Here is a 26439-nt window from a genome sequence, read left to right as displayed (position 1 = left end):
AGACATACCCAGAGTATCCTTTAAAATGAAACTCTTGCTCATTGTTTAATTACACTAATAAAGTTATGCAGGATTGGAAGAGTAAATCAAACACTGTTAAACTTTATTTTCTTATTACTGAACATCTGTATGAGTTGACACAGAAGGTTGAAACAATAGCCTTTCACTTCCAGAAGCTTCAGAACAAGCCTTATCATGGGCCTGCATTGGCTCCCAGTTTGGAGTTCTGCCATTGACTTCAGCAGGCCCAGTAAATCTCAGGTACAATCCTAAAAGAAGAATAGACTTGGTGGTTTCAGTCTTTTTTCCACAATACATGATACAATCACTTGGGGGAAAATTCCTGTACGTATGGAGCACTCCAATAGCTATGTCAACGTGACAGCAGAATGTGGCCCATGATTTAGCAGCGGTTGTCACTCTCCTCACTGTTATTTACTAGAATAATTTTAGTGTTGAAAAACAGGTCTGGCGCACTGCAGAGCTCTGTAAAATCTTCTGCAGAGCAACCCACATTGGAGTACTCCAAGTCAACAGGGTACCAAGTAATAAATTCTATCCACTTTTTAAGGCAAATCATTTTGACTGCAAGTGCATTTACAAAAAATCTATTTAATGTTCTCCATATATAACTTTCAGAATTTAAAGAGGGGTTGAATGGCAATTATTGAATTCATTTTAAAGAAGGAATTCTGCACTTATAAGGATTTAAATAAAAACAATTAGTTTGTCCTGACATTTACTAAAGTATTCAAATTTAGATTATTTTCATGCAAAACAACACACTGGTTTTCAGATCAGGATGATGAACACTTGCTGTAGTCTCACTCACAAGTTAATAAAACGTTACTATGCTTTTGGATATGCCCAATTTTTAAATATAAAACTAGAATTTGAATTGTATTCAGCCAAAAATGTGCCACTCTCTATGATATTTCAGAACATTTTTTCAGTGCTTTATGTAGCTTGAGTTTCATATGGCTCCATTGACCAGCTGGTTCCTAAGGTCTGCAGGAAGGGGTTCCTAAGGAAGGGGGAACTTACTCCATCCAACCTTGGGAAGTCTGCAAGAGGAAGGGGAAAAGGGACATTGTGACTAGTAAAAAGCCTCAGGCCACTTAGGAGCCCCTTAGGCTTGAAGGAGAGGATGCTAAGAAGACTCCTAAGAATTACTGGGAACTGTTCACTTCTGACAGACCACAGCATTCTCATAGGCCTGGTCTACACTACGACTTTAATTCGGATTTAGCTGCGTTAATCCGAATTAACCCTTCACCCGTCCACACTACAGAGCCAGTTAATTCGAATTAAAGGGCACTTAAAATCGATTTCTGTACTCCACCTCGACGAGCGGAGTAGCGCCAAAATCGATTTTGTTAATTCGAATTAGGGTTAGTATGGCCGCACACCACCGAATTAATGTGGTTAAATTAATGGGGTAGTGTGGCCGCACACCACCGAATTAATGTGGTTAAAAACCGAATTAATGTGCTTAGTGTGGCCGCGCACAATCGAATTTATACAACCTGTTTCCCAAATTCGAATTATCTAAATTCGGATTAATTCCGTAGTGTAGACATACCCATAGAAAGGGAGGTTAGGTGAGAATACCTCCAATCTCCTTTTCCACAAGCCCTCTAGAGTTGCTCAACCCCTCTTTTCCCACATATGCTTATTATTAATAGTTATTTTATAGACTTTTTCCAATCAATAGATCTCAAAGTGCTTCAAAACAGAGGTATGCAAGACAACAGAGGGCTTAGGAGAAATATGTGAGTAGCAGAACAGGGAGTCATTCCCCTCTCCTCTCCCGCCACCTTTGCCTCAGGCTCTTTCAAGAAGACCCACTAAGGGAATCCACACACACACACACACACCCCGCCTGCTCATGTTATTCAAGCCCATCTCTGACCCATTTAGAGATTACTCCTCAAACTACTATCTAATTTTTAAAATTAGAATTTAATCACCTAAACTTTGATCCTTTCCATTAAATCTTAAGTAGATATGTCCACTCCCTTTTTTTGTTACAAAGCAGCAAAAAAACCATCAAAAACATTTTGGACTCTAGTGAACACAACCATTGTAAAGGTTTTATAGGTCAGAAACAACTTGTCCAATTTACTTAAAATCAGGTAGAAAAAAACCTACTTTTGAAAAAGAGTCCAATCTATCCATTTTGAGGTAGATATTCCTTTGTGGATTTGAGATGGGGCAAAATACAGGCTTATAATGAGAATTCAGTTGCAATCTTAACTGTGGAATGTCTATCACCACTCCAGAATTACTCTGGTTTCACACAAGGATAACCCTGTTTACTTCAGTGGAATTATTCCTGACTTATGCCAATGCAAGTGAGATCACCATCAGGCCAGGTAAGATGAGAGTTTCCATGATTTATTAGAGGATATTAAAGAAGAAATGATTTAATAGGTACAGGACTTGTCTACATGGTAGGGTAATTACTACATGGGTGTGATTTCTAAAGCACATTAACGTGTTGTTCATTAATTGGTCCATGTAGACCTTGCTGGTGTGGACTAAATGTTCCCTAGTGTGCTTTGATAAAGTGATGTCACTATGTGAAAGTGCACTTGGGACATTTAGTGAGCACCAGCAGGGCCTACATGGACCAAGGAGCATGCAGCATGCTAGTACATTTTAGAAATCACACCCCCATAGTGTAAATTGCCCTACTGTATAGACAAGCCCACAGGTAAAGTCCATGTTGCTAGAGTCCATTTTGAATTGCCAGGAATTGCAAGAGCTTATAAAGCATTTCATTAATCCACAAAAACAAAAGCAGCGGGAGAATATTCTGACTGGTCATTACTCACAGCTTTCATGGATACGGCCCATAATAATAAAGATTCTAAATAAAATTACAGAACTGGACTGCTTTTCTATTGTTTAGTAAACCTAACCAAACTACTTTTAAATCTGGAACAAATTTGCTAATTCTTTCTCTTTTTGTTCTGAGAAGGGACAAGATGATAACAGTGGCTGGCACTAGCAAGTTAATTTTATAACTAAAACTGACATCCCACTCAAGTACCAGCAATTTAAAAGAGTAATATGTTGTCACTTTTAACTGGAAAGTGGTGGTGATATGAGTTTAGAAGTATTTTGCATATTTATTTTGTTCCACTTTAAATAAATTTGTGCAAGGTTTATCTTGTTAGTTCCAAATGCAAGTCCCTCTTGGCCAGATTTAGAAAATAAATTAGACTTCACAAACATTGCAAAGACTGAATCAATACATTAATATTTAGGAGGCATTAAGGAGCCTTATTAAACAAAGAAAAGGCCTGGAATATTATACTGGAAATATGAACCATATTTAAATTGAAAACATTGATCATCATTATGGACTGAATCTATAAATTGTATTTACATATACAATTAAATTATTTCCAATTCATTATATGCAAAGTGTATCAAATGTTTTAAGAAACCAAAATATAGATAATCCACAGAAATAAAATGAGAGAGAAGTAAGAATAGGAATTTATATAAGTCTCTCACACATGTGGACCCGATTATGCATGCCTTATTTACAGTAGTCCCAAAGGTGACCTGGGATGTGGCCCAGTATGCAGTGAATCAAAATTGCCTCACAGGTTTAGTCTTTGCCTTCCAATCTGCAGCCCTCATCAGGTGCATGGGATAGGGAGCATACTAACCAAATCATTCCATGTTTTCATCCTACTTTAAAAAGCCTGAGAAACTCCATCAAGAACATGGTATTGAACAAAATGACAGTCACATGGCTAAGCACTTGATAAAACGCACATGGCTATCTTAACTCTGTCCCATTGTATTTATGTAAGATGATAGCAGTTTTTAAACTGTGGTCCACAGACAGCAGTAAGACCTCTAATTTACTGAACTCTTTCTTAAATATCAATCTTAACTTTGTCCAGTAAAAGGTGAAGAATTAAGAAACCAAGCTGTTGCTCCTAAATACTACAAGGCTTAATTTCTTTCCTCTATCTTCTTTATTTTTAAGCACATATTCAAAATGCACCTTATTCAAAGATAGAACTCTACCAGAGCCAGAGCATTAGAATATGGCTTGCATTTTCCTAGGATAGTTCAATAGTATCTGTGCCCCAGGGTGCTTGGGATAGCCCTCACTGAAAATGCCAAGGTTAGGGCAGGCTGCAAAAGGGAGAGCAGATACTCCCCAAACTGGTGAAGTTAAACTCTCCAACCAGTCACAGACTGTACTTCTGATCATAGGTGCCAAGTTTCTAATCTGCCGGGGGGTGTTCCCCCCGGTCCTGCCCAGGCCCCACCCCCAATCCACCCCTTCCCCCAAGGCCCCACCCTCACTCCACCCCCACCTCGCCTCTTCCCCACCTCTTTCCACCCCTTCCCTGCCCAGTTCTGCCCCTCCCCCAAGCACGCTGTGTTCTCGCTCCTCCCCCCTTCTACACCCCCAGCACCTCCAGATGCCACAAAACAGCTGATCCGCAGCAGGCGCTGGGAGGTAGGTGGATGCGCAGATCGGCGGAGCCCGCCATCGGACAGAAGGTGCTGGGGGGAAGGGGAGGCGCTGATAGGGGGCTGCCGGTGGGTGCTCAGCACCCACCATTTTTTTTTCTGTGAGTGCTCCAGCCACGGAGCACCCACGGAGTTGGCACCTATGCTTCTGATCTCCCACACTGGTTATCAAGAAATAATTTAAAAAAAGAAATCACACAGCCCCCTAATTGCAATCCAGTTCTCTGGCTCCTAATCAGCACCTAGGTCCAGTACAGTGAGAAGTTATTTAAAAAACTCTTCTCACTGTACAAAATGGTCTTCTGAACTCCAAAGGGCCAGCCACATTGCCAGGTCAGTATTAGGTTGCATCTTACCGAAAATACCATGCTGCTAGCCAATCCTTTCATGTCTAAAACGAAAGGTTTATTATAAAGAAAAAAGAAAGAACGAGAAGAGAGTTGTTAAATTGTAAAGCAGTCAGATACACACAGAGACTTCAAAGTCCATATATCAGGTTCTTAGCAATATTGGTGAGTTTGCTGGCTTGAAAGTCCCTCGGGAACACATCCACAGCTTGGTGGGTCATTCAGTCCTTTGTTCAGAGCTTCATTTGTAGAATACAAGATGGTAGGAGGTATTTCTGTGCTGAATTGGGGCTAAGTCTGCACAACTAATGAATTCTGGTGGATATTGTGAAGGTGTATTATGAAAAACTGCTGTTTTATGAGTGCCCATATATATGTGGATCCACCATTGCAGCCAGGGCCTGTAGCATGTACACTCCAGACAGATACAATGGGAAGCACTTAAGGTTAACAATGGTACTTAAACTTCACCCAGAGGTTATGCAAAAAGTAGCTGCATCCTTAGAAAAAAACAGTTTAGCTGATTCATCTGGAGGGAGGGGGGAAGGTAGGAGCAGTTGAAAGTCACCAGGAGGAGAACAAAAACAGGGCAGGTTAAAATAAACACACAGGAACAGGGGCCAGACAGGAAGAAGCAGCATGGGGCAGCGGAGAGAAAAGTCACAGAAGGTGGGAAGGGGCTCCAAGAGGGAGAGGACCAGCTAGCATGCAACAGCCTGCATGAAGACAGAATATCTTGCCTGCCTGCCTGCCTTCCTGGACCCAGATGGTTCCCAAAGGCTTGCAGGGGACGGGTGAGATACAAGTGAGGGACATGGCAGTTTATCATTTTGTATGAGCTCTACTCCCCTGTGCTTTACATGAAGAAGTTTAAAAGAGCATAAAGTTGTTAGGCTATATTTGAGTAAAGTACGTTGACTGCTTCACAACTCCTGCATGCCCCTGAGTGAGCTAAACTGTAAACCAGAGGCTTCTGAGCTTTGGAGTGGAGTTCTGGGACAAGGTGTGTTTAAGTAACAGGTGTATCTCAGGGGTCAGCACTAGTCCAGGGGGTTCAAGGCAGGTGGGGCAAGGGCCTCCATTTCTGAGAAAGGGTAGCAGACTGAAAGTCAGTGCTCAGAAAATGTGCCAGAGGCCAAAGGAGGAACCTGTGCTTTAGCTTGTTGACAGTCTAGAAGCTTAACACGCTTTAGGGGATCCAGAGCACAGAGGCTTGGATTCCCCTCAGTAGTCCTACTGGTTGGCCAGGAAGAGGCACTCGCTAGGATCTATGACAATTTCATTTTCTGATTTTGGTAATAGAAAATCTAACATTTAAATCATCAGTTCATGAGTTAGTATCTAGCTCTGATGAAGACTGAGTTGACTAAGAACTCCTTCTAAACTTGTAATTAATTACTGATACTTCTCACTTCCCTTTAATAAGGTCACTGAAATAATGTTAACTGAAGATTGTTCTCTTTATACATCCAAGGAACGTATTAGTCCTTTTTGGCCATAACATCACACTGTGAGCTCATGTTCAACTGATTACCCATCCACCATGAACCAAGTCTTTTTCAAAGTCACTGCTTCCCCGGATAGAATCCCTCGTTCTGTAAATAGGGCCCGCATTCTTTGTTCCTAGATGCATATTGTGTGCACATACCTAACTTATAAAGCAATCTGGCTCATTTGATATCAGTGATCTGTTCTCCTGACCTCTTTACTACACCCTCAACCTGTATGTCTTCTGCAAACTTTATCAATGACTATTTTATGTTTTCTTCCAGGCCATTGATATCTTGGCATAGGTATCAATGAACCGGACTAGAATCACATCCACTCAATGATGTTTCCCTATTTACAGTTACATTTTGAGACGAATTGGTTAGTCAGTTTTTAATCCATTTAATGTCCATCATCTGAATTTTGTATTTCTTAATAAAAATTTTGTGTAGTACCAAGTCAAATGGTATGAGGTAATGGTATAGTATCCCATTAAAAATCTACTTTTTCCTCACTGAGCCAGATCAAGAACATTAGGCAAAAATGGCACACAAAAGAAGATTCAAAATGAGTTTGGAATGATTGTATGTAAAGATCTCAGTGCAACAGAGAAATTCACCTAGGGAACTCTTTTGGAGAGTAGAGTTTCATCATAAATGATTTTGCAATCTTGGCACCTGTTCCTGCTCCCAGTGAAGTCACTGAGAGTTTGGGATAAGTCTTAAGTCTTTATTTTCTTTAATTTGTAATATGTAGCATACAATTCTTGGCCTTCAAATTCTTCCTGCCCTGAAGGAAGGGAAAACCCTTTTTTTCTATACAAGAACTCGTTATTCAATGGAATTCACCATGTAACACCATTTTAAAGAAGCTTTAAAAAAATATCTTCTCCCATTTCTAATATTTTATGTTGTAGACTCTGCTGCCAATTATCCATATGCAACATAAAGGGAGAAATAGCACTTTAGTTAAGTGATTTTGCTTTCACTTTGTATCTTTTTTTTTGCTTTTTATTTTCATTTATTTTTTCCCCCAATAGCACATGTTGTTTCTAATCTTTCAGAACAAAAGAATGAGAACACAAAAGCTGCTTCTGTAGAATTTAGTTATGCCATCCCTATGAACCCTATTCAGCAGAGAGGATATATAGCTCTATTGCACCAATTAGCTACTTGAGGTTCATGAGAGTCTCCGTTATTTCAAACAGATCTATCCCGAGATCAAAGTCATTCCTTATAAATGTGTAAGTTTCATATCTTTGCCTTTTTTACCAGAGAATATGGAGGGTGAGTTTATTCTCAGTGCAAATATGAGACATCCTTTCAAAAAATGTTTGCATCCTTGAAGCCAGGCACTAGCCAACCTGAACCCTGATGCCCACACCGCTCTGAAGGGAGACTACACAAATAAAGGTTAGTTCACCTTTTATCTCTAAGTTGCTGCTTCAAAGCCAGCCCAAGGCAACGATGACTACCTTCTGATGACTATGCAGAGACATGTATATAATGAGTGGTTGATCTCACTTTGTACCTGACAGTCATCCACAGCATAAAGCCACCTTTGTACAATTAATAACTGTTACTGTGTGGAAGCCTCAGCAGAGACCAAGAATTGAATTGGAATGGCGATAGAACCAAGAGATAGACTCTTGCCCAAGATCGGGACTGAGATGCTGTGGAGAAGCTTCGAGTGCTGCTGTTCCTGCTGTGCCAGTTCAGTGCATAAATATGGGATTTTTTTTCTTTACAGAGCTGTCAGTATAGCAGCTTTCCTCAGGGCTAAATTTACTAAAATTAAAAGGGAAACACACACAGGATAATTGGACTTTCAGTTGCATCTTTAAGATGGTTTATATCCTTTTCAATATGGTTTTTAGGCTTGGCCCAGATGTGGTCCCTCAAATACAACTTAAAAAAAAATTAAAATAACCCCAGATTTTACACGGAGTACAACACCATGTAACCGCTAATACTGGTATTAGCCATTAACTGCTGTCCTCCTAGTATGCTACGGGTATGTCTACACTGCAATTGAAAACCTGTATCTAGCTTGTGCCAGCTGTCTCAGGCTAAGGGGCTGTTTAATTGCGGTGGAGATGTTCAGGTTGTGGCTGGAGCCCAGACTCTAAGACCTTGAGAGGTGAGAGAGTCCCCCGCAATCTATGCACCTCATTAAACAGCCTCTTAGCCTGAGACCCATGAGCCTGAGTCAACTGGCTCTGGTCAGCGGTGGGTGTCTAACTGCAGTATAGATATACCTAAGTCAGCATTTGAGGAAGATCTTCTTTGGGAGACAGTGAGGTTTCTGGGAAATACACTCTCCCAAGGTAATGACATTATATATTATACACCATTATAGAAAAATATTTTTTCCAAAGTCCCTTGCCTTTTCAGTTTACATTTTCCAAGTGATGTGTCTTAGTTAAGATTCTTTTTGGTGGAACTTTTGCCCCACGTTATCCATACTCCAAGCAAAAATAAACAAAAAAAGACACTAGAAGTAAAGAAAGAGGAAGGAAGCACAAGGAGAACTCCATGTACAAAAGTGATTTAAAAAGTCATAAGATGTTTGAAAGAATCAACAAAATGGGCTGACTGTAACAGAGCAGAAATACATGGGCTTGGATCAAGTGCCTTGTATAGCTAACCAGCTGGAACACACACATCTTGCAGACGATATATTTGATCCTGTGTGCAATTTTTTAAAAAAATATGGATTGTGCATGCTAGTATAAAACACAGAATATAAGAGGGCATGTAGCTGATAGCCTAAATGAAAAAAATATTGAAGGGGGTTAAACACTAGTCAGCATTATGAGTTCTGTATGATTAGTGCTGCAAAATTTGGAAAGTCTGAATAGCAAGTGCTAAGCTTCAAAATGTTGATGGCCAAAACCTAGAAACTCTGATTTTGACTAAATAGTGCTCCTTGCAGCCACCTGATTGATCAGGTACTGATCTACCTTACTTATACTCGTTACATTATTAATTGCCATTATAAAGATTGTTTGCTGTCTTCTAATATCTATGTTGATCTCAAAATATTTGAGCGACTAGGTGTATGATGTAATATCTTATTTTGGACCAACTTCTGTTGGTGAACGAGAGAATCTTTCGAGCTTAAACAGATCTCTTCTTCAGGTCTACCTTCTTCTAACGTACTCAACTGTGAAGTCTGATATAAAGGCTGTTATTTAGGATATAACATGCTCCTGATTCCAATTGCTGTTGAATTTTTGTTGAGGTTACTTTAATTGACATTGAAAGTTTTCCCAACATTTCTGCAATTAGTCTGTCATTACATGGGATAAAACCCGTGCAATAAAAAAAGGATGAAGAAAATAATTGCTGCTGTTACTATATGTCAGGTTTGCAGAGAGTTTGTTTAAAGTTAAAAGATTTCCAAATCTAATTTGTTCTAATGAACAGAGAGGCTGAGTGGCATGTTAATACAGTCAGACGAGACAGGAGGTTTTTTTGGCATCACAAAATTGAAAAATGGCTTGACATGCATTTCTTTTCTTCTGGGCTGTCATAACTGAAAAGAGAACAAGTAGAAGAACTGAAGCGAAAAAAACGGAAAAGCAGGGAAATAATATCTCTAACTGATGCCAGATATATTGCCTCTAATAAATAGACTTTCAGATATGGACTGGACTGGCCTGACTCCAGAACACGTACCCAGGATCTTTTGAGTGCAGAGAATTCTACTCCTTATGCGCTCTGAAAAAAAAATTAGATCCTTCAACCATAACTCACATCTTCCCTTCAAATAGTACTGTAGAGCTTTCCCATTGTGTTTACCCTGCTTCTCAGTAACTTTAACAGGATCTTGATTATCTGCTGTGTCATAGACTTCGCTGTGTTGAGCAGATCATTCAAAACTGTCACAAAGTGATGGCTGGGATTTCCAAAGGAGCCTATGGAATAAGGGTGATTTCAACGGGATTTGGGGGCCTAACTACTTTTCATATAGAATAAGGGGTAGAGTCTTTGTACTGAAAAGATCCTGGGTACATGTTTTGGAGTCAGGCCAGTCCATCCATATCTGAAAGTCTATTTATTAGAGGTAACATATCCGGCATTAATTTAAGATATAATTTCCCTGCTTTTCCTTCTTTGAAAACTCCAGCCAATATGACCATACCTATTGTGTAGACAATTTATCATATATATCCTTTCTATCCAGATGTTACTGCGTCTATACTGCCTCACCTTCCTCAGAAGCTTGGTCACATATGGAAAGTTAGATACAGTGGACAATTAACAAATATATTCACATAGAGCAAGGTCTTCTTTTACAAAGCCTTCACTACTACTTTCCTTAAAGCCAAAAGAAAAAGTCTCAATTTTAGATGATTGTCAAACAGCTCACCAATGCTGAATAAGAAAAGCAACACAAGCTCCCAACGTTCAAAAAGAAATTGTGCTGGCCACAGATGCAAGCTACTGATAGTTGGATGAAGGCCAGAAAATATACTGGACAACTCTGAAATGGAAGAAGATAAAAATAAATATGGAAAGCTGACAATTGTGGAAACGAGATGGAAAAGCTACAGGTCTTTTCTCCTTCAAAATGACCATTTAGATGCTCTATAAGGCTTTTAATTAAAGAAATATATTTGAGACAGCAACTTTAAATCAGTGAGTAGCACATTCCTGGTAAGCGAGTTCTGTTCTTGTAAAAGTCAGTGCTATGAGAGTAAGGGCATGGTTTAGCAAGAACTATCTTTTCATAATAAACTCTCTTTAAAAATCAACTATGCATGTTTAATAGATTTACAATAACATACAAATAGTTTACTCTAATGAAATTATGTGGATTATTTGAATAGGCCTTTTATTTTTTTAAGCAATTAATTCACTATTAAAGCCATCCTTTGTGCACTCTTCCATTGTTCACTGTGATTTCTAGATGTACAAGCAGAGTTCTCTGAAGTTCCACTGGTCCTATGGACGTTCATAACAGTGGGGGAAATAAGAAGGAAATGGTCCCTTCAGGACGCCCATGAATAAGTAGATCCCTACTCGTTTGGCATTTGCCTTCTGCCACACAAGTTGATGTTTGAGGAAAAAGCAGGATTGGGAAGCTGCAGGCCAAACTGGTCTAATGTGGTCTTGCCACAGTCAAGCCATCAAATAAATGGAGAGTGAGAGTTGAATAAAAAAGTCCTGTGGCTGACAAACATCCCTCAAGATAATCCCTTGTGGAATAGCATCACCCTGCAGGCACATTGCACTCTACTCCCTGTTTGGCTTCTGTAGGAAGTCACTCCCAGGCCAGAATACTTTAAACTGAGATTCCCCCTGTGAGGGGTTTCATTTATTAAGTCTCTTACAGCATATCAATTAGTCAGGTCCAACCCTTGTTCCCTCCTTAAGCCAGGAGTTCCACTGTCCTTCTAGGGTTTCCATTGATAACTCCGGCCAGCTACAGACCTCAATCAGGTTCTCTGAACTGGCCTCTATTAATTCTGTCCTTTCCATGTAGACAGACTTCTTTCAAGCTATCCACTCACTATCCCCTCTTTTGGCTCACTGGAGACTTCTCTTTTATCACTAGGCTAGAGACTGATTTAGCCACTTGACCTACCTGTCATGTGGCTGTGATAAAAGATGGTTACTTATCTATATTGTAACTGTTGCTCTTTGCGATGTGGGTGCAGATCTATAATCCACTCAGACGTGCACATGCCCAGCACACCAAATCCGGAGAATTTTGCTTAGCAATATCTGTAGAAGCAGCGGTATTGTTACCGCTGACCCCCAAAGTGACTCCTCTTTGTGGCTGAGGTATTGTGATACAGAGGCCCACTGAGGGTTCATTACTCTGTGTCTACAACTCTTGTCAGGCCTGATATACTCACTATGCCTAATACATGGTTGTCATGATATATACCCCAAAAGTGGAATGTAATATATCATTGGAGAACTAATGACTCACTGATCATTAATATTCTTGAGTTATGTATGTATGGGGTGTGTACAAAGAGTTATGGATATGTGCTAGAATTGTGGTCTTAAAATGTGTTTGGTAAGCAATGCATAAGCCCAGTCAACACTAGACAAAGGAATGTGTATTTGTTTGTCTGACCAGCACAGTTTCAGGCCAATGGGAGTTGCAGAGCCAGTGCTCGGGGCGGGATGGGAGCAGCGCGCAGAGCTGCCTGCTGCGTCTCTGCCTAGGAGCAGCCAGCACGGGTTGAGGCTTTTGGAGAGCCAACCAAGGTGAGCACCTCCGGATACAGCACCCCTGAGCCCCCTCCTGCAGCCCAACCCCCTGCCCCGAGCCCCCTCCCGCATCCAAACTCCTTCCCAGAGCCTGTGCCCCGCACCATCTCCCATGCCCCAGCCCTGCACCCCCTCCTGCACCCAAACTCCCTCCCTCTTAGTTAACTGGGATTTTTCACTTACCGGCACCCTCTATTCCCCCAACATGCTGGATAAAACAGCTTTTACTATATATTTACATATAAGCGAAACACTCTACTTCCTTTGTCCTCATGCTTGCTGGACTTCAGTACTAGGGTTTCCCTCTCCTAGATGCTGAGTCCTATGAAGGCAACTTGTGGTGTTCCTTCCCTGGTATTTGGGAAGAAGACTGCTGCCAGGATTCAGCCAACGTAGCAGGAGTGCACCTAAACAAAGCAGCTGTTCTGAGTGGGAAGCTCCAAGTGTGAACACAGAGCTGCCTCCATCAGTAGAAATGTAAATCTGGCAACCCTGAAGTGCAGGTCACTTACTGCCATTGGCTTTTTGCAGGAATGACGGGGGGTAAAGCCCGGTAACTGAGGCATGCTCTGGCCCCAGTACCAGAACCCAACAAAAGGAACTGGAACCTGTAACATCACTCTAGAAGGAAACAATATTAAAAACTACCTAACACCAAAACTATGTCTAAATAAGTATCAACTATGTACAAAATAGACACACTGTGAAAAACATGTGATGGCAAGACTAGACAACATGACAGCTGTCACAGGTGGTAAGAAGGAATTGAAGGAGGTCGGGGAGGCTCTGCCCTGTATGCCATCGCGCAGCAGCATGAGGCTGGGAGAGAGCACGTGCTGAGGGGAAAACCTCCAACAACTGTGCACTTGGCGTACAGGCACGTGAAGTGGAATGGATATGTGCAATCGCACGAAGAAAAACGGATGCTTTTGGCTGAAGAGATACTTTGTCCTCTACTTTATTTCAATGTAGAAGCTAACCCACTAGTTACCATTGCTAATCCAATTGTATGCAAACAATATGGCATGATTCCCAGTACATAAATCCCATAAAAGTTTTAGTTGAACTCAGATGACTGCAATTATAGGAGTATTTTCATTACAACTGCATACAACACATATTATAAAAAAAACTATCTTAGCTATCAATTCAGAGGATTCAAAGGTTTTTGTCCCTACTAATAAAATAAGGTTCTTTATGTAATAAATGCACTTGGTTCTTTCAAAGCTACAGCATGACATTGTTGGGTTCAAAGATGCACTGGTTAAAAGTAATTAGCATGACAAAGATTTCATATACAATATTTGTAAAGGATTTGAGTATGCTATCTGGAGTATTAAAGATTGCCATTTTAAATTCTGTTTTATATTAGTGGCTTTATTGCTCATTAAAAATTCAACTGAAAATGTTAATGATGATTACACTAAACACTAATAAATTGAAGCCTTAGGTTACACTTTGCATTTTTGAAGATATAAATGCCATTGCTTAATAATTAGGCATATTTTTCACTATTGATTCATTATTTCTGATTGTTAGCTTAATTAATTTAAAGCTTTCATTTATATGTTTTATATGCAATTAGTTTTCAACTTTGTTTTTCAGTTCCTTGTTTGAGGGCATTAACTATTATAAAAATAATCAAAGCAGGGGATTCCTTACTTTGGAACAGTACAATACATATTACCTCTTGTAGCGGGGTGAGCACCCCGCTCCGGAGAGAAAGGAGTTAAAACCAGCTCTGGGAAAGGGCTGCCCTGAGGAGCCAATCAAGGGAAGGCAGGTAGCAGCCAATCCGGGACCGTTAGGGCTCGTATAAAGAGGACTGTGAGCTAGGAGGCAGGCAGTCTCACTCCAGCCTTGGGGTGGGAAGGACCTGGCTGCCTTGGAGCACAGGGTATCTTCAACAGAGCAGTGCTGGGGAAGGACAGGCTAATCTGGGGAGCTCAGGCCTGGCAACCTCCCAGGCTGAGGCCTGACAGGAAGGCCTAAGGGGGTACTGGGGCTGCAGGGAAAGGCAGCAGGTCCAACTCCCTAGCCAATGATGAGTGGCCATTCCAGACTGCAGTTTGCCCCTGCAAAGGGGTTAGATGAAGACTGGCAGTGGGTCATTGAGGCGAGGTGGGCTCAGGGGAGTGAGGTTCCCTGGGTGAGGAACAGCACCCCAAGGTAAGGGGCATCGTGGTCTGGGAGGGACGTGGGGCCTACACATTTGGAGATAAAGGGACTGCAGAGGGGCAGGTAACAGGGCGAGGCACCGGCCTATAGAGGGCACTCCAGGGCTGAGAGAGCTAATTCCCAGGATGGCCAGCAGGAGGCGCCACAGTGGTGAGTCAGTGCTCTGCTACGCCTCTACAGACTCACACTGCTCACATCCTAGTCCTGCAGTGGTGTAGTGATACAGGAAAAGCCTCCAATTGCAGGATTAGGCCAGGCCTCTTAGCTATTATTTTCTGTGAGAATGCAGGTTAAAGAAAACAGTGTTGATTGTTATGTTATTAAAAAAAAAAAAAAAGCCTTGGTTTTTGCCTTCACTGTTGGAGTGTCCTTTCAACAATGGTTCATTTCTATATTTGACAAATGTTTCTTTTAGTCTAGTTTAGTTACTTTAAGCTGGTCATTTAATTCTTGTTTGCATGGCTTTGCATTATAATGGCACACACCACAATTGAGGTGCTGTAATGAAATACTCGAATTCTTTTAAATTTTGTTGGACATCCACTGAGAGCATCGTGGAGCCAGGTCACATATACACTTGTAGTTTAGCTGAATGCTGAGAGAACAATAGAGGAAAGCTAGGGTTTCTGTCTAGGCATGTAACAACATCGGTAATTACTTCCTGTTCTCAGTCTCATTAGGGGCTTCGGTGGGAGCAGAGATGGAAGGCAAATGAATTTCAATGAGCTGCTTGCTGTTTCACCCACCACCTCAGAAGCACTGGGGAGGGGTGTTATCTAGGGCCTTGGTTATTGTCCTCTGCCTGCTTTCCCCATAGAGGCTCATTGGGAAATATTGCCACAGAGGTTGAAGTAAGTCCAATCATTTCCATAATAACGTTAAAACAAAAAACAAAAAAAGCAGCCAACCAAGAGTCTTGATTTTGTACCATAGAATTTTTAAATAAAAATCTTTTTACCCATGAATTTCAAGAGCAATATTCATTTTCATACACAGTTTGTGATAAAGACTATATGGCTTCTTCTTATTCCTATACAATTTGAAGAGATTGCATATAACACTTGTGCCTTCTTGTATTGCGGAATGTACCTTGCTAGCATAAGGAAATGAGAATATTTCCCTCCAACTATATTTGGCATCAGTGTTAAAATGCAAAGGCAATAAACCCTCCCTGAACTTAGCACATGATTATGTATTTTAAAATGATGACAAGGCAGAATACTAGGAGCCACATAGAAGACCTACAGCAAATTGACAGATATACACATATTACCTCTGCTGGAGACAATAGACACGGTCACTTCAAAGATACAAAGTTTTTGGTATTTCTATTTGTGTATACACACACACGGTTTCATTGATGTTTTTATTTGTTCTATTTTCAACTGTCAACACAGTAAAGAAATTTGTCAAGTTTTTTTAAATATTGTACTGACATTGTCTGAAATTTTACCAGATACATCTCATATGAGATGCATACTTTCTTCCCTTGCTTTTGCAACCTCACAGAGAACAATACACAGATGTTAGAAATAATTTTCACTCAGGTTTATTTCTTTTAATCGTACATAATTCCTGTGCTCTCAGACATTTGGGGCTACATTCTATGCTGTGGCAGATGGGGTAGTATATCATAGAGCTGGTTAGAGTTAGGATTCTTTGCCTCATTCCACCCCAGCATAGGTTAATACAGCCTGGGAGTTCCTCTAGCCTATGTCAGCTGGCATTAGTCTCCAAGAGACTGTCAACAAGCTTGAGATGGCTGAAGTGATCTCCTGCCATGCACCCTCCCTGCCCCAAAATACCCCTACACTGGAGATGGAGGCAAGGTGACACAGGAGGCTGGTATGCCAATTCTACACTTACTGGGGAGTTGAGACTTGATCCCTCGAAGGGGATAACAAGCATAATAGATTCTTCTCTCTGTGCTGCCTGGGCAATGCAATGGGTGCAGAGGAGGGCTGGGAATCTATGTACAGGTTTCTTAAAGAAGCAGAAAACCAAACTAGTAACACACATGAGGTTAAATGATTGTGTAGCTATAGCTGACTGTTAAGTTTCTTATTGTCAGAAATAACTGTTTAATTAAATCTGAAAAGGAGTAATACTGGGCCAAATTCTGTTCTCATTTGATATTCCCCTTTCAAGTCAATGGGTACTGCACTAATGTAACAAAGCAGCATTTGACTTGTGGTATACAATTTCTTTCTTATTCTTCTTCTTACCCTACCCCCTCAACTACCACCCTCTACTCCCATTGTTGTTTCTAACTCCAGAACAGAAGCAAACTCTGGATACGTAGCTTTCTAGCACAGAGGTAACCTTTTTCCTTATTAAAGGCTTTTAACTGTTATGGAATTTGTGAAATGAACTGAGTTGACATTCCTGGAGACTGAGGTTCTCTATCCATAAAACCAGTACACCACAGATAATGGCATTGCAGATTTATCCCATGTGCTAATAAGTGAAGAGGCCAACTCTATGGCCATTTAATCCTTAGCCTTTCTTGTAAGACTCCCATCAAAAATGCCAATGTTATGGTTGGGTTTTGTTTGTTTAGTGGGGAGCTAGTCACAAAGCACTGTACTGACATCACTAAAGGTATAACAGCTGTCTCCACATTCCACCTGAGCAACCAAAATGCAAAGCAGCATCTGAAAGCCATCTTCTGCACCATAAAACTCAGGCACAAGGATTTCCTGAAATATCTTGGAATGGTTCTGCATTGCAACATCCCATACAGCCAACATCTGATGAAGACCACTGCCATGATAAAGACTAGGAACAATATAATCCACAAATTAGCTGTGACCAGTTGGGAAGCAGACATTCTCATCTCATGGGCTCTCATTTTCTCAGCAGCTGAATATTGCTCATCAATATCGGCAGGTAACACATCAACAAAACTTGTTGATGTGCAATTGAACACTGTTAATCAAATTGTTTCAGGAGTGCTGAAGTCAACACCAACAGTCTGGTTTCCTCCCTTATTCACGCAAATCTTATCACCATCACTCTGAAGAGAAGCAGCAGGAATACAAACATAGATTTGCCCATCTATGAAGATCTCCAAACTCCCCTCCAACCCAACATGGTGCCTTAAGTCCAGGAGCCCTTTCTAGTTACTGGCCAAAGCTCTTAAAACCTTGGGATTCTCAACAAAAAATAAGTGGTGGAGGTTGTGTAAAAATAACAGGATCAAGAATCAAGATCTGATTATGGATCCTACAGACCAACCCCCTGGCTTCACCATGCCATGTAAGATATGGATCACAGTGAACCGTATCAGAACCTCAGATGGGCGTTGCAATTATCTACTACAAAAATGGAAAATGAAGGATAGCCTGGGATGCGAATGTGGAGAAGACATTCAAACCATAGACCATCTAGTGAACTGCAGCCTTCTAAGATCCTTCTGTGGGAGGGACAGTCTTGATTCATTCCACCGCAGGCCATAGAGTGAATGACAAATTTGGACATTGACCTTTAAGGTTGCTTTTACAGTTGCCATATGAAAGAAAGCTAGAGTTATTTCATGCTGGCCACTGGACGACAATCAAATAGTAAAAAACTTTTGATCTTTGCCAATCCAAGGCTGGATTTGAACAGTTGATCAACAGATGAAAGGCTCTACATCTCATTGCTAATTTCTAAACCACCTGTCTCCTAGAACTTTTTAATCAGGCTATAGGAGTGTTTAAAAATAGATGATTACTGGGCTGCTTATTCAAAGAAAGCCAAATCCTTAAAAAAAGGCTTTTGGATGCCCTCAATCCTTAATCTGGGGAACTGTGTACTCTTTCAATAATTTACTTTATCTTGGCTTGAAAATTTATCATGCAAACAATATTTTTAAAATATGTATCTAAGCATGCATTGACAGGAACTACTAAAATCTGAAGAATAAAAATGTGTGAGACAGCTTGTTTTAGCATACAGATAATCATCTCTACTTAAGGACAATTGTTTCTCTGACATTTACTTACTGCTTGAATTGACCCTGTTTGACTTACTGATGTTTGTCCCTCTTGAACTTATATTAATATACCTGAAAAACTGCTTAAATGCCAATCAATTTCAAATGAATAATTACATTTATAAACAGCATCATATGATTAAGGTTTTTAACTTACCTACTATATGCATTTCTGAGCTCTGGAAAACAAAGTAACTCTGCAAAACTACAGTAATCCCACATCAACTACTGGAGTACAAACTTTCTGTGGCAAGGTCTACACTACCCACCTGAATCGGCGGGTAGAAATCGACCTCTCGAGGATCGAATTATCGCGTCTCGTCGGGACGCGACAATCGATCCCCGAATCGATGCTCTTACTCCACCAGCGGAGGTGGGAGTAAGCGCCGTCGACGGGAAGCCGCGGAGGTCGATTTTGCCACCGTCCTTACAGCGGGGTAAGTCGGCTGCGATACGTCGAATTCAGCTACGCTATTCGCGTAGCTGAATTTGCGTATCTTAAATCGACCCCCCCCCGTAGTGAAGACCTGCCCTGTGTCTGAGCATTACCTGTTTGGCTTGTTGATGAGGCAATTATTAATTTAAAAATATAATATAAAGATGTTTATCATATTTTTAAAAACGAACTACTTGACACTGCAAATATTGCAGACATACCTTCTCTAATAACAGAAAAGATAAAATAGTAGCTGAAAATAAATGAATCCCTGCAAGTAATCAAGAGTAACCACATTTTGAGGAAACTAATACCTCATTTAAAGGCCACAAAAGAATAACTAGAGCTCACTTTTGCAGGACAATGGCTTGACATAAGTACCACTTATGCAGGAATGAAATCAAGCTAATTTTGGCATCAATATGGTGATAATCTGTCCATAAGAATGAGTTGTGTTTGAACAACTCCAGCCTATACTGCATAAGTCTCTATCTAACACAATAGCTTCCTGATCCACCTTACTTTCTAAATGCACAGGTACTGAGAGAAAAGCAGGATTGTTCAGTTAGCATTAAAACTAGTATATCTTGTACAAAAGGTTGTGCACAATAATTAAGGAATGTAACATTAAAAAAAAACTTACCACAGTTCTTTTACATGGTTGAAAAGGTCACAGAATTCCCCCCCCCCCCGCAATATATGAGGTCCATGCAATATGTCATGAGGTCATGAGGCAATATGAGTGGCTGGCTAAAACATGCTCAGATGCCCATCATCTAGGTCACATACATTTTCATGATCATGGCTTGAATTTAAAAGGGGAACTGAATAGAAGTAGGTAGTTCACTATCTACCTATACAAGGCAATAGAGCTCAGGATTTTGCCTGAGTTGTGCTGAAAAATTCATAGATTATAAAGCCAGAAGGGACCACTGTGATCATCCAGTCTGATCGCCTGTATAATACAGGCGATCAGACTTCCCTGAATTAACTCCTGTTATAACTAGAGCATATATCTTATAGAAAAAAAAAATCCAATCTTGATTTTATAATTTAGTGTAATCATTATGGTGTCCGAAATCCATGGGAGAGGTGATGGAACATAAATATAATAAAATTAGACCCGACATTCTAGAGGATGCATTCTGATCACAGGGTTACTGTGCATTAAGCAGAGAACATATTTTTTTTTAAAATTAATAAAGGACTGTTTTACTTTAAATGCAGATTTTTTCAATACATTCCTAATAATGCTGGGCAATTGGTTAAAACACGTACCTTGTACAGTTAAGTGCACCTGCATTGTTCTCGGAGTGTGTTGGGTCTGCACAGAACAAGTGTATGGACCGTCATCTGTCACATCTACATCCTGTATCTGTAGGCTGTATTCCCTTTTATTTGCTGTTGCAATTGAAACTCGAGGATCTACTGACCATTTATCACCTCCTGCAAAAATAATACTTGACCGGTTCAGCCAGGCACCTTTTGAAGCGCCATCTTCCAAATAACACCTGTGAATGACCAAAGGGATAAAAAGATTAATAATCAGAATGAAAATATAGAGAGCTTTGTACGTTTGTTAGTTATTTGTTTTCACACTAAGATTCAATATTTCATACAACTACAACTTATTAGACATGGGCCTAAAAAGTTGCAAGTCATTTAGAAATTCAGAAATCAAGTTTACTTTGGCTCCAAATACAGGGGAATCTTCCTTATAGCTTGCAATGAAAAGGTTTACACATAGAGAACTTCATTATCATCTCCTCCCTCTCTAAGTCTGTGTTTTCGAATTGTAGCTGATCTGTGGCTACTGAGGACTTCAATAATCTCTGAACTAAACCCCATGACCACTTCTGTTGACAACAGGCCTAGAACTCAGTTCCTTCTGCTCCAAAAATCACAGTCCCCTATCACTTGGCTCACGGGGAATCTCCCTTAACTGTCAGATTATTAAGAAATTTTAGCAATTCAAATTCCATCCAGTAGTGATCGGGATAGAGGTAGTGAGCGGGATAGAGGTACATGCTATCTAGTATGAAAATTACTCTTCTTTTTCTTCCAAAATGAGTTTCTCCTCATTTTGTAAAATATTTGTAAAATTGTTTTCCCTTATAAATAATAATATAAAATATGGAGATATACCTATCTCATAGAACTGGAAGGGACCCTGAAAGGTCATTGAGTCCAGCCCCCTGCCTTCAATAGGCAGGACCAAGTACTGATTTTTGCCCCAGATCCCTAAGTGGCCCCCTCAAGGATTGAACTCATAACCCTGGGTTTAAGCAGACCAATGCTCAAACCACTGAGCTATACCTCCCCTCTTAATGATTTTTAGTGCCATTTCACAAGACTGAAAATTAAGTTAAATATATAACTACTATTTCTTTTTATGCTCACCTTATTTATCATTTCTAAGTTTTATGTTGTACAATATTCTCCATTTATGTAAGCATAGCTCCTATTAGATTGCCATGCCTAGACAACAAGCAAATATAAAGCATATTTCAACTACATCAAAATAAATAGAAGTGGATTAGTGGTATGTTAATGATTCAAACTAGTATAATTGGTTTATAGTACACTACTGTAGTTTTGAACAATTATTGTTTATTAAAGAAGCAATTACAAAAAAATAATGTGCAATAGGGTATACTAAGCAATTTAATTGGAGCTCTGCAAGTAACTCCCTGCACATTAAGATGCAGATATACCCCCAATGAATGTGACAAACTCCTGTCTTTCTAAACTTCATTTTGAAAGTCTTCCGCTACAAATTAAAGACTAATTCTTTTAAATGAGTACAAAGCACAGCTACAGAATGAAAATATACACTGAAAGAGTTTGATAGCATCTTTACACATTACACTGGGGATTTGAACACAGTACTTGAGATTGCTACAAAATTGCAAGCTGAATGCAACAGGGTGGGTTACTGCTAACTGTATGAAACTAATCAGTTGAAAAATATTATGAAGATATATTTCAGAATCTAATTTGCAGTCAGTTTTACCATCTGCAGAATCAAAACTAGTAGAAGCCAAAGTTCAGTGTTAACTGAAAGTCTTTTCTGTATCTATTCATAAAAATATGAAGATAACTAAGCCACTGCACTGAATTACTATTGTTAATATATGGCATTACATATTAGAAAAACATTTGTGACTTTTCTCGAATATAGTTTTTCATCTAAAGTAAATTGCTCATTCTTACACACTGAGCTAAGAGAAATGATCGCACCACATCTTGGGGGTACTTGATTGGCTGGCCGAATGAAGGAAACGGTGCTTTATGGCTGGGGCGAGAGGGGGGTGAAAACTGTTGAAAAAGGGTCAGTGTGGTCAGTGACTCATCCCCTGGGAATGCAGGGTTTAAAAGGGACAGCCCTGCACCTCAAGCCTCCCTTTTACATGGGGGGGGAAGCACGGTTGGGGACTCCTATGATTGGTATGGCAGGCAGCCAACCCCCCCATTCTTATAGCCCACCTTACCTCTCCTATGGGGGGGGATGGTGGATGGTAAGATTAACTGTGAACTCCTCTGAGCAGTGTTGGGCTCTGTGTTGTGAATACCATTGCTAGAATTACTACCCAGAAAAGTAGTTCTGTGCTTAGGAAAAAATCAGTCTACTGCTGTCTCATGATTCTTAGAAGTAATTTCCATCTGGAAATTGGCAGAGCCAGTCTTGCGGGGGATTCATGAAGCCCAAGGCCATGGCTTGCCTGCCACTGTCCCTGATAACAGGATGCAATGAGTGTAAAAGTTAATGCCAAATTTCATTCTAAAAAAAAAATAGCCCTTTTTGTTTCTTAGAAAGCCTTAAAATGTAATTTGATAATTTATTACTATGATCATTCACATATTATCTACAGCCCCAAAGGCTGTTGTTTGTGGCCTGAGAACCCGATTTTTGGACAGACCAGTTTGCAGCTGTGAGGGAGTCAGGGCCTCCTGAGCTGCCACTGATTGTGTTACAGCTGACACAAGTCCCCTCCCATCTGCCAACCAGCTGAGAAACCAAGGTAGCAATTGGTTGTCATGGGGCAAGCAACTCAATGGTTCATTGTGCACCACGCCAAGCATGAGTTTGGAAGCAAATTGCTCCTGTGTTCTAATCCTTCACATACAGACTCATTCTGATGCCTAAGGCTTTGTTGCCACCTGAAAATGAGGGAAACCGTTCTTTCTTACCCACCTCACACAGAGGCATTTTGACTGATCATTAACTGATGTTTGTACAATGCTATATAAGTTCTAAATATTAGACACTGATTGATAGGGAAGGGAATCTTGCTGAGACAATGGAACACAGACAGGAACAAGAGAGAGAAAAACCTTAATTTAGAAAAGCACTTAAGCACATGCTTAAGACCATCCATATTCAAGAGAAAACGTAAGTAGGTGTTTAATTGCAAATATGTGCTTAAATCTAATTGATTTTATGGGGGCTTAAAATGTGCTCTTAATTGCTACCTTAAATAGGAATGATCTCCTGAACTGTAATGAGAGAGGGGAGATCTGTCAGAAGCAAAGAGAATATATGAAGGCTCGGCAAGGGAGGAGAGAAAATATAATCCAGGAGAGAGCAATGGCATGGATGTTGGATTGGGTGAGGATGAAAGAGAATATGATTGAGAAAGGAGATGCGGCTTGTCAAAGAAAGAAGAAGAGAAAATGAGATTAAAAAAATACTCAGAACTGAGACAAAAGGAAGAAAATGTTAGGAAGATGGATAGAGATCACCAGAAGGAGGAAGGAAGGAAAAGGGAATAAGGAAATTGGAGAAGGGAATAGGTAAGAAAAGGCATAACATTTAGACTAGTGAATGTTACTTATTTATGCTCCTTTTATTTTATTGTACTCCCCTGAAGATGTCTGGTTCTATATGTTTGGGACACCAGGACAGAGATTGAAAGCTCGTCTATGGAGAGATGTTTCAGATTTTTCTTCCTTGTTCACACTAGTATGAGCAGACCTCAGTGGAAAGCTTTGGGTTTCTACAGGAAGAGTTTGGAGGTCTGGAAAGATTTGTAGGATGTAAACAATCATGTTGAAGACCTTCCCTGAAATCCAAAAGATGAGACTGTGTATAGTGGATTGGGAAGGAGCAAGGGCAAAAACCACACTTTGCAGGGACACTCCAAAATCCTTACACTGCTCTCTGGAAGTTGGTATTTTTTTCTCTAATACCACTCTACAGCAGTTTGATGTGAATTGTATATGAGTATTTATGAAGGTAGCTTTTGGGTCCAGGTGAATATTTAGATTTTTCTCTCTCTCTAATTCTGCCCAGATACATGCATATATGTGTACACACACACCCTAAAAACACTAGCAAAACTGCTTCCCCCTCCCCACAAAAATAAAGTGTTTAGATTGTAAGAAAATAATCCACTTTTGCTCAAAAATGTTGAATAATGAAAGTAGCAATTTAAGGGTACCAATTAAAGATAAAAGTGGAATTTTCCTCAGATTCAAAGTTAAATCACATGAAAACGATGTTCAAAAGGATAAGTTAGCCAGTTACTTTCACAGCTGTCTCAGCACCCTAACGGGCAGTTCTGAAGCTGTCAAAAGCCTGCAAAGAAGCCAGATGCTGTGACATGTGTTCTGAAAGTTGCAAAGTTTCCTCACTGCTCCTCACTTAAACATTGGTCTTTCAACATCAAGGCTTCCGTGCTGAGAAAAGGTGAGATAAATCAGTTCTTAAAAGGGATATTATAAACATTAGATTGTGTCTAGCTGTTTTATTTGGTCTGGTGATAGTTTCTCACTCTTTTTGAACAATGTGCCAAAGACCAAGTTGTTCTTGCTTGGCCAATTCCCTTTACCATCCAAAGTGAACATCACAAATAGATAGGAGGAATCTGCCAAAAAACAACTTTAAAGTTGATTAACGAAGAGAATATTGTACATTGACTATAATTTACTCACTACAACAAGGGAATCAATTTTCAAGGTTGAGCAAGCAAGGTCTTAGACAAGACTTTTCCTGATGTATAACCAAAAATCATACTTCCCCAGTTTAGGTTCAGTGACTCGCCTCGAAAAGAAGAACTTTTCTCGAACACAGAGACATGACTCAAAGAAAAATGACATTCCAGATCAGGTTCCTGTTCTGCATGGACCTTTAGAAAGTGAACTTTTAGGAGTGATAAAATATGTGTAGAAAGAAAGCTTATTTTCCCTGAAGCAATCTGCTCCAAAAGACAAAAAATAGTGCCATATTCTGTGTTGACTCACAATCTGTGCAAATCCACTGAGGCAATAAGATTGAACTAAATGTAACCCAGGGCAGAATTTGGCCCAAAGATTTCGTGTAGGATAGCCTTAGAATTAGTAAACACATAGCACTTTGCTGCATTTTCCCAATCCAGCAACAAAAAGGTGGCAAAAAAAGCAATGGAGAAAGTGCCTACAATATTTAGTGTGTACCCCTACAACCAGTCAAATTTATTTGCTGCAGATACATTGTCCTATGAATTCATATTTTTTCTGTTTGTAAATTGCTCCTGATTTGCGAATTTATTAATTACTCGTATGTTTAAAAATACATTTTTTGCAGTAATGTGCTAATTCTTCTTTGCCATTTATCCCTTAAAACCACAATTGCTGCATACACTCATCTCTGTTCACTACCCCACTTTTTCAGTGAGCAAAAATATTTTAACTTTTAATTTTTTAGGCATTTCACAGTGTGTGATAATTCTGTGCAAATGAAATCAACTACCAAAGATTGTAAAGGCTTTTCCCTTTTTCTTTTGGTTTAAAGCCCATTAACATTATTTAAATAGTGATGAGGGTCAGACAGACAGCTTAGCTTGTATCCCACCTACTGCCACACAAGAAACTTAGAATTAAATTTGGCCTTGAAACTCACTTCTTAGGTAGATAGGAACATCAGTGAACTGGTACCTTCAGTGCCTGTGGGAAGTCTACAGACTGCACAACTCTCACACCATTATTGCAACCTCAAAGAGGTAATTTGCCCTCAGCCATAAGGGTGAGTGAAATATTCTCTCAGAACATGTGCATCTTGATCTCTGAGGGGGCAGGAAAAGCTTAGATGAAGGGGAAAAGTATCCCAGAATGAAAGTGAATTATTGCCACATGATATCCCTCTGAATAGGACCAAGTTCCTTGATTTCCACTCATGGTGATGAGAGCTCCCTTGGTACATGCCTTGTTTGAGGTCAGGTGGGGTTATAGACCCCCTACACTGAGGTGCCTGAGGCTGTTCTACTGTCAAAATAAAAGGACAGGTTTCAGAGTAGCAGC

General features: G+C 40.1%; 1 protein-coding gene across 1 annotated transcript in view; it reads right to left on the bottom strand.

Moving 5' to 3' along the window:
- Positions 1-26439, bottom strand: part of LOC112115985 (neuronal growth regulator 1) — a 616138-nt gene that overhangs the window by 320184 nt on the left and 269515 nt on the right. The window contains exon 2 of the mRNA XM_026656049.1: positions 20440-20672. Coding sequence (XP_026511834.1) covers positions 20440-20672 — 233 coding nt within the window. The remainder of the gene's footprint in view (positions 1-20439; positions 20673-26439) is intronic.

This window comes from Terrapene carolina, unplaced genomic scaffold, assembly GCF_002925995.2.
Source record: "Terrapene carolina triunguis isolate 2854851 unplaced genomic scaffold, T_m_triunguis-2.0 Scaffold211, whole genome shotgun sequence".
Classification (NCBI taxonomy): Eukaryota; Metazoa; Chordata; order Testudines; family Emydidae; genus Terrapene; species Terrapene triunguis.
Note: the sequence above shows the minus strand (reverse complement) of the source record. Positions and strands in the feature narration are given on the sequence as shown.